Source organism: Clavelina lepadiformis, chromosome 6 (assembly GCF_947623445.1).
Source record: "Clavelina lepadiformis chromosome 6, kaClaLepa1.1, whole genome shotgun sequence".
In the NCBI taxonomy this organism is placed as follows: Eukaryota; Metazoa; Chordata; class Ascidiacea; order Aplousobranchia; family Clavelinidae; genus Clavelina; species Clavelina lepadiformis.
This window is the reverse complement of record NC_135245.1, coordinates 2,367,801-2,377,460: the sequence shown is the minus strand read 5'-3', so window position 1 is coordinate 2,377,460 and position 9,660 is coordinate 2,367,801. Positions and strand designations below refer to the sequence as shown.

At 36.7% G+C, this 9,660-nt stretch overlaps 1 protein-coding gene across 2 annotated transcripts; it reads right to left on the bottom strand.

Moving 5' to 3' along the window:
- Nucleotides 1–1,391: 1,391 nt before the first annotated feature.
- On the bottom strand, nucleotides 1,392–8,535 carry LOC143461719 (peroxisomal ATPase PEX6-like). Of its 2 annotated transcripts, none has more exons than XM_076959556.1 (22): nucleotides 8,367–8,535; nucleotides 8,025–8,185; nucleotides 7,506–7,673; nucleotides 6,879–7,078; nucleotides 6,613–6,758; nucleotides 6,417–6,528; nucleotides 6,214–6,279; nucleotides 5,917–6,120; nucleotides 5,413–5,584; nucleotides 5,234–5,276; nucleotides 4,644–4,740; nucleotides 4,422–4,570; nucleotides 4,114–4,292; nucleotides 3,632–3,858; nucleotides 3,423–3,536; nucleotides 3,270–3,346; nucleotides 2,981–3,116; nucleotides 2,688–2,901; nucleotides 2,377–2,539; nucleotides 2,063–2,191; nucleotides 1,840–1,936; nucleotides 1,392–1,732 (listed from the first exon to the last, which is right to left on the bottom strand). In XM_076959556.1, exons 1-22 carry the CDS (start codon nucleotides 8,471–8,473, stop codon nucleotides 1,475–1,477), a joined length of 3,219 nt encoding a protein of 1,072 aa, XP_076815671.1. In that variant the 5' UTR covers nucleotides 8,474–8,535; the 3' UTR covers nucleotides 1,392–1,474. The 2 variants fall into 2 exon arrangements, with proteins under 2 accessions (XP_076815671.1, XP_076815672.1); XM_076959557.1 differs by having other exon boundaries at nucleotides 6,417–6,510; nucleotides 8,367–8,533.
- Nucleotides 8,536–9,660: the final 1,125 nt, after the last annotated feature.

The following is a 9,660-nucleotide window of genomic DNA, read 5'->3' as shown; positions in this document are numbered from 1 at the left end:
TACCTAACCTCCACAACACTTAAGTTTGATCAAGCAAAAAATCGGGCAGGGTCACTAACCTACCGACACCACGAAACTCTTCAGTCCTTTTCACAACGTTTCAAGTAATAAGTTTTATAAACGGTGAGGGTGGCGTTGTCGAATTGTACTATATAAAGTATCTTTCGCCATTGACTGTGGGAAGGGAAAAAGAATGGTGCTAACTTTGTTACGGAAAGCCAAAACAAGAATGATACGCTCACAAATAATCAACGAGCAAAAAAAGGGGGATCGCAAAGGTTTAAAACGTGCAAGTTGCAGTCAGGCTTGTAATGACTCAGTCATTGACTTGACCTGAGTCACATTTTTTGATGACTCGAGTCAAAAGTCCTAAATGACTCGACTCAAAGTCAGCAAGAATGAATCGATTCGCGTTATGACGATTGTGAGGGCTCCTTATGGGGTGGTGGGATTCAGCCGGTTCTTGGAATTTTAATGACTTTCGCGAACCGGTTGTTAACAAGCGTATGTATAGGTCTATATATATATATTAGCCTCGGGTTAATATGGCATGCTGCTAGTGAGAGAACCGGGTGTTAAAATATCTGAATCCCACCACTGTTTTTATGTAATAAAAACGCAACACTTTCAAAAAACTACAAGTCTTCATAAAAAGTATCAACCAGACTAATTTGTAGGCAGTTATGACCTTATGGCAACCAATTTAACGCACAATGTGATGTCAAAATATTTTTACCTTGAAAGGTATTTCCTACACGACTTGAGCAACAACTGATATTGACTAAAGTCACAACTCAAAATGACTTGAGTCAGAAATGACTTGGTTACAACCCTGGTTGTAGTGGTGCAAAATCGATAGAGGTTAGCACGGCCACCAAACCTAGAAAGCGTTAACTATTACGTTCAGCGTAATAGACAAATCAACTCAAAAAAACAAACAACTAAAACAAGTGACGTTTTTCTTTGTCATAAAAAAACACAAAACCAAACTTATTACTTGCAATGTTTTTTTTTTTATTATTGCAATCTTCTTCATTTCCTTATTTATCCAACAAGACCTGGCTGACAAAATGCTATCTCCATGTCAGTGGTTAATGAACTTCATCAAAAACATTTTCCCCAGCGGTCTCAGGTCAATTCAACCCAGGATGACCCAACCAACATTTGTGGGTTGAATAGTCCTTGAATTACATTGCCATAGGTTGAATCATACATAAGGATCAATTATCGAAATGAACGACCACCTTCCTCACACATTGTAATAAACCTCTTTTTAAATTGTCCACTCTTTCATCGCTGCGTGTAAAATCAAAAAATCCAACGCAATGCACTTCCAACTGTCCAAGCAACTCATACGCATGCTCTACTCTGCGGCAATGCCAAAGGTTGAATTTCTCAAATAAAGTAAAAATTTAATTGCACCATGGTGAGCAGCACTGCATCAAATTTAAACAATTAAAATGAAACCAAAACATTAGCGTGCCATTTCAGCCTTAACACGCTTGTAATTAGCTATTTGTTCGCTATTAACTGATGGAACAATGTTGGCAGCAGCTTCCAGCAAATCATCTTGCTCCACAAGACACGGCTCTGCAGCACTCGCATCCTTATTTGCTTCGAGGTCAGCTATTCTGCGCCTCACAGAGTTCATCGCAGCTTCGGTGGTCAGGGCATAAAAGTCAGCACCGGTCATATTGGCTGGACACACCTTGACCACTTCATCAAAATTGACCTAGGATTTGAGGATGAGATGCAAAATTAATAAAAAATGTTGCAATGTTCAAACTAAAACCGAGCCTGCTGGCAGCCTACCAATACAGTCGAAATGACCGCACTAACCTCGGGGGCAAGGTGCAACTTTCTAGTTTGTGCTTTCAAGACTTTAACCTTGTCAACCTGATTCTCACTGATGCCGACATATATCAACTTGTCCAACCTATGAGAATAACGGATACTATCTCTTCAACACGAGTCTTTGCAATCACGTTAGCCTTTGCCATACAAAACATTACATATAACCAATTACAACAACAGATGTATGCCTTAACATAATCATCGTTACCTTCCCGGCCTTAAAAGGGCTTGATCAATGAGGTCCGGTCTGTTGGATGCTGCTATGATGAAGATCTGCTTGTCTTTGTCTTCAGCAGCGTTCACTCCGTCCAGTTCGGCAAGCAACTGAGAAACCACTCTAAAACAAAATAAGTTGGTTATTGTATAACTTATTTGGTGTAGATCTCTGAAATAGCTAGACAATACACAATGATATGTATTAAGTGCACCACAGCTCGTTATCAACTGGATGACATAACACCCGCTACATTAGAATTAATTTGAGCTTTTTGTAGATATTGGGTAATAATATAAGAAATTTACCTGTCCATAACTCCACCTGAATCCCCACTTCTTCCACGATTAGGAGCGAGAGCATCGAGTTCATCAAAGAAGACAACGCATGGGGCAGCGTCTCTTGCTCTTTGGAAAACTCTCCGTACATTTGCTTCACTTTGGCCGACATACATATTGATCAACTCCGGCCCTAAAGATTGGAGATTCACTTTTATCCTATTCTGTCTGTAACATGCACAGTTGCACACGCGCAGAGTAAACGTTGTACTAAGAACGATCAAAATTTAATACTTTTCGCTAAACAGGATGGAAGAAGTGTGTTTATTACAGGCTGTTACCTTTGACACTTAGGAAACTCAGTGAACATTGTGATGCTACTGCTTTAGCCAACAAAGTTTTTCCAGTACCAGGAGGCCCGTACAACAATACACCTGACCTTCGCAAACCGGTTGAAAGTAATTCTGGATGGTCAAGTGGCAACTGGATTGTGTCGAGAATGTGCGTTTTAACTTCCTCCAAACCTCCTATATCATCCCATTTTACTTCTGGAATCTGAAAAAGATTAGTTATTCTTTCAAACTGTTAAGTAGTGGCAGTTTAGTACAGTAGAGCTAAAGGGCAGTTAAGCTACCTTTGGCACTCCTATAGCATCCGCTCGGTCAGACTGCATCTGTTCCAGTGCCTTCCTGACATCTTCATGAGTTGAGGTAACACCAGCCATGCACAGACATTGCTCATCTCTCCAAGTCAACTTTGTACCCACAGAACTGAGAGAGAACTTTATATGACAGTAACTGATACATATTGGACTTCATTACGTCGCTAATTAATACACAACGATCAAATATACCCAAATCTCATGCCCTAGGATTGATATGCTGTATCTGTATACGAACAACGTTAACAACTAATGCACTAACCATTTCCTTATCAGTCTAGCATGGGAAGCTTGCACTGTCTTGCGCATTAATTCCCAGATGTCGCCCAAGACAAACCCCTGTTTCAGGTATAACAAAACAACAAAATTATTGACCAATTTTAATACAGTACAAAGTTATAAAAACAAAACTCACAGCAGTGTGCTTGGCAATCCACTGATAGTTCATATCGCGGGAGACAACAAGACGTCCACAAGCATTTTTAATCATGTCAAAGCGCTCACCCTCAGTTGGGGCTTCAATATCAATCTATGAAATGTCCACATTTTTTGGTTTAGCTTTACAGGTTTCGCCGGCAACTCATGATAAGCATTTTTAAGGAAGGAAAAATAAAGTGATGTAACCTGGTGCAAAAATTGTGTTCTGATGTCAGCAACTACATTTGACTTGTCGTTGGTTGTCGCAATCACGACCACGGGAAATAGGGCTTCATCTTCGGTGCAATATGGCAGGTTGTTGATTGCCTTGCACAAAGCAGCACAAACTCTGTTGTCCGGTCTTCCTGTCTCTCTGTTTATTCCAATGCTATCAATGTCAGATAGGAGAATGGCGCAGGGAGCATAAAGAGAGGCTGCGATGAGTGAAACGTACATGCAGTGAAATGAAATATAAGTAAAATAAAACTTGGCACAAATAACGGGGATAAAATACAGGGAGCTACTAGCTAAGTATCATACTTTTCTAGGTTCAGCTTCGTTTAAAAATCGGTAAAATTTCAACTTACGTTTTTATTTTGCCTCCAACTTGACTGATCGACGTAATTTAAAAGTACAACTACTTTACCAGGACTCAACAGTAAATAAAAAACAATGAAGTAAAAAGTCACCTTTTCGAAAGGCATCATTAATCTTAGCCTCACTGGCCCCAGGTGTGTCACTGACCAGCGTCCTGCAATCAACTTTAACTAAATGTAAGTTGCAAGACTGCATTGCACCCTGGGCAATGCTCCACTTTCCACACCCTCCTTGGCCTGACAGCAGCACACTACATACATGGTCCAGAGTGCTAAAAAAAACAAGCTGAATGTTAATTCATACACTGAAAAAGCAAACAGGCTTTTACGATTTTCAAATAACTGTCCACGTTTTCACTGCAAGCAACCGGTTACCGCAACCCAAAATTTGTCAGACTCACCCCTTAGGTAACAGATAAGGTGTCATGATGTCACGTAACTGATTAGCATATTTATTTAGTCCTGGAATGCAGCAGACGTTTTTGCCAGAATATGCTAGTTTTTGATCAGCCAATTTTAAGTGAGGGATGTAGGAATTGGTTGTACCTTCCTAGAAGAGCAAGAACCATCAGATAATTTACAATACCAGGCAAGCGAAATGTGACAAAAAATAAAAGTGGTACCTGGTATATGGATGTGTGTTTGGTATCAACCAAATAACATCGATCGTTGCTTATTTCTTCACCAAGCCCCATAACTTTGTAGTGTATGACCTTGCATCTAATAAAATCATTTGAAAGAATTGAAAACAATTAAAAGGAAAGTGATTTATTGCGGTGGTGGATTCATCATTTTGATAAAGAGAAATAGTAAAAATTAAAGTCATCTAACAATGGCCTAATTAATTGACTCTCTTAATAGTTTACAATTGACAGGTTTGGGAGCAGGTATCATACGCAGGTAGTTTATTATTCGACATCAACTTGACGGAGTGCCATGCTAGCCGTTATAGTGCAAGGAGAGGTCATGCTTACAAACAACTAATGAATGGGAAAAGAAACCAAGCCCAAAGAGATTAAAATAAGGAAGACGTTAATGCTAAGGTGCAATGAGATGGTAGGATAACATGGGCACAAAACCATACATATGACATAATAACCTTCTAAAATAACAAAATACTGAACATTAAAAAATTCCAAATTACTAAAATTAATTATATTATTCCAGACAATGTGACAACACAAAAGCTTTACCAAGATCTAATTTTACCAACCTGCTACTCTTGATGTCTGCTGCTTCAGAGAAGTCGCAGTCACCTGCAAAAATCTAAATATTTAAGTATTCAACAAACTTTTCATTAAAACCACAGAGGAGTCATATTCAGTCAGGATAAAATTGTTTTAAGAGCTGCATCGATCAAACTACATTATTACTTTTTAAAATCCTAGTTACCTTCCACATTAATGGTGATTATGTCCCCAAGTTTGACAATCTGTGGAGTTTGAAACATTTTCACCAGGCACTTGTCAAAAACACCTGCTGGTGGGTAGGTTGGAGATAAGACCATAGATAAGTTCATCTGCCGAGCATATAGGGGGTCGTCATCTTTCGAAAGTTGAGATATCTGAGGAGAACGGAACAATTGTCTGTAGCAGATAACTATATAATTCTAAATTTCGTTTGTTTACAGTTTAAAATTAATAGCGCAATAATAGAATTCAATTCAGGAAGTCCCTATAGATAAAGCTGATGATTCGTACACTGGTGTAATACAAGAAAATTCCTTGATCCAATTAACTAAGCTCTGTTGAATTTTCTTCTAAAATTAATTATTAGTGTTAATAATAATAATAATTAGTAATATACTTTGATTTTTATAAAAACTTAACTAACACAAATGCGTATTAGCATTTATTTTTAAATTTGAGTATTAAACAGCAAGCAATGTCTGATTACCTGTATAGAAACATTCAATGGTGTTGCCAGAAGAATATTTTCTTTTCCAATGAAGTTAAACCAAAGAGATGGGCTCACTCGCACTGTCTGCAGACATTTACTGCTGATGGTTTGTGAAATGTTGCCTTTCTTATCATTTTTTGAACAACCACAAAATATCTCATCAGGAACGGTTTGCATAATCACAATTCTAGATTTCTTATCCTAAAAACACACGATAAAGCAACTCGCAGACATGTTTCTTTCGCGTGAACAGTATTACAGAAGAAAAAATACATTTAAGGAATTCAGACTTACTGAATAAATTTCTTTTGGTTTTGTCTCCTCTACATCAATGGAAATATAATCTTGTTCAATTTCATCCTGAATTACAATTTTTAAAAATCAAAGATTTTGCTCTCAGAATGCCTCTCTAGGATAAGAAGTAATAAAGTGCGAAAAGTTGTACAAACCGCTGACATTTTTAGACGTATGTAAACAAAGTGTATTAGCATACATACTATTATTTCATCATTTTCCTCTTTTAATTGCTCAGCGTAAGTGAACTTCACAAAATTTCCAGATTTAATTTCTGAATTTCTGGCTGTAGTTTCACTGTAAATGTCCGAATAACTGCATGTTTATTATTTCAGAAATTAATTATTGAGCGATTTTGCATCAACACAACAAGTAAGCTGAGTAAAAAAAAATTGTTACCTGCAAAAAATCATTGACATTGTCCCATTTTGGCTTCGAATAGGAGGACTTTTTAAATAAGCTCCCAACCCATCAGCGACTTGAATGGTCAATGTTCTGCTACTAGTCATTGTGATGCCTTCTGTCTCTTCATGTTGACCATCAACCTATAATAAAATGTCAAAAAAGTTATGAAGAATCTTCCTTTTGCCAAAAAAGTTCAATCATATACGTTGGATTAATGAAAGCAGAAGTTTGTGCTTGCAAAAGACTTTGACATTATATACCTGAGCATTAACAACAACCAATGAGGTGTATATGCCAAAGATTCCTTGCTGCACTGGTGAACATTCCAACACTTTAAGTTCTTTAAATCTTTGAAGAACGTACTCAGAGTCATTGCCGTATGATGAAGATGTACGAGACAAGAAAATATCATCGCAACGTACCAGGAAAGATCGATCACAGGTACTGGCAACCATCAGACCTAAATTGAAATAAACTTTAAAGTGGTTGAACTTATCAGTGAACACTTTGCCCTTAAGAAACTAAAAAATGGGTATATAAATTATTAAACAACAATAGGTATGTAACCTTTTAAATTTAATGTAGAAATGCAATTGATCTGTTTGGTGAAAGCACAAATAAACCTTAAAATTAACTTTTTAACAAAAAATTAACAATTAAGTTGCAAATAAAATACAAGTAATAATTCTCTGTTATCATTTTTATCTTTTCCAATGTCACATGAGTATGAGTTTGAATTAAAAGATCTCCTTTCTTTTACTCTCCATTACCAGGATAAAGAACCGGGGAATTATCTAGACATAATTTTTTTCAAGGTGCAAAAGTACAAGAGACCCAGATTGAATAATTTTAAACTTCTAAAATACCTTTCATTATTTTTTTCTAACCTGTTTCAAAGCCCTGTTTGTTTGCCCATTCGAAAGTCTCTTCTGTAGTTGCTGCCAATACGACACGTTCGAGTGGAAAAGCAGTGACAAGAACAAAGAAAAGTTGGTCAGGTTTATTTACTTTTTTTAAATTGTAATGCTCCAGAAATTCTTCGCTGCATAAAAACACTGTGAAATGATGAGCCAATTATTACAAGTGCAAACAGAATTCTGGATAAACTCATACAGTATGCATGAACTAGATTTGCTTCGAATGATCATGTACACAATTGCACATTTGCGTGTTTATACGAAGGATTGAATGAACTGAGTTATGACATAATAATCCTTTAATGTTCAAGCCAAATATGGGAGTGCATTTCTATACTTAACCAAAATTTTATACTGTAACCAGTAAAAAAATTTACTTATTTATGTCATTTGTTTAGTACATTTGTTTAGTAACAAAATAAAAATGCAATAAATAAAATAATACGAACAAATCTTTTTGCTTCCGTTACAAAAATATTGCGATCTAACCTGTCACATGTCTTTTTCGAATACTACTTTCCCTTTCATCAAACTCTTCTTCCATGATCGCATCTGGGCAATTTTCCAGATGCAAAACAACAAACAAACTTGGTCTTTGCAACAAAGTATTTTGCGATTGAACAAGAGCAACTATTCTTGGAGAGTCACACCTGTAAAAGTATACCGGTATTGTATCTTATCACCATATTCACACAACAAGCGTTTTAAGGGTATTCGCACAATATACAAGTTTACAAACATACGCCGAATGACCTATGTCCTATAGTATATTAAGTTAAGCTTTACCAAGTCATAATTTGGGTGTTTCACATAAGCCACTTTAACACTTACTGGCCATTGTGAGTAATCCATTTTACTCGATCCGTCATCAAGTGAAGTGAATGACTTGCACTTGGCCATCTTTTGTTGGCAAAAAGTAGGCATGGATTGCAGTCCATCGCTAGAGACAAAACTATTCTCACAAATTGCCCATGCAGCAGCAGATTTGCAAGTATTACGGACTAACCGAGGGACATCCCCACAAAGCAAACCACAGCTTACACGTATACACGAATCAGTGCGCTAGAAATGGAACTTAATGGACATACATAACAAAAATACCATCTATTCCCAATACAGTATTGATTATTATCAACTAGATTGATTTTTCGTGTATAAAATACCGAACGCATTCTAACTAAAACATTCTGGAATGTTCTGCCTGAACCAATAAAAGAGAAGAAAGATCACCATAAATTTGCATGTGCTTTAAAAAGCCACCAACAACTACAACCATAAGTTGTTTTTCTATTTCTTTAGCCTATTTAACGTTGTTTACATCATCAAATGTAGTAACTACTTATACAGGCTAACACACTCCTTTTGAACGTTGACTGCCGAGTTTTTCTTTGCTTTCTATTGTTAGTTTTCATTCATCAGGGCTGCACAAAATTCGATTGGGATGAAAACATTTGTCTTCACAAGCTGGCACGGCATTTTACTATCATTGGTCAAGTTTAGCGTGATCGTCGTATCGGGTCTTCTTCATTGCTGGTTGTGGTCGTTCTGAATCGGGAATCTTTTACAAAGGTTTATGTTCTTTGGATGAAATTGACTTGAGACGTTGCTTTTTTCGTTATATTGTGTATTGTAATATATTTATTCTTCATATATTTATTTCCGCTATTAATATGCATGTTTTTAATGTCAGGGAACATGTCCTCTACATCTTCCAACAGTGTAGTTGTTTAGTTGTTTGCGTTATTTTGGCCTTAAATTCGTTAAACTTAAATTATTTTTGGGTTTGGTGGCCATGCTAACCTACCATCTTATAGCACAATAATTGTATTATTGCTATCTTGCATGTTTCAAGCCCTTGGGCTTTGTCACTTTTTCTGCTCATTTACTGTTCGCGAGCATGTGTTTTTATTGTGCTGTAGCTATAACGGTTAACACCGTAACTTTCGCTCCGCACAGTTAATGGCGAAAAATAAACAATACAAAAATACAAATACAAAAAGTTTGACTTATTTGGTTAACTCAAGGTAAATTAACACACTGCAAATTTTAAGCTTTCAATTGGGGCTTTGCCGCTTTTTCCCGTTCGTTGATTGTCGGTGTTGTTTTCTGCAAGGAGGTTAAGCTC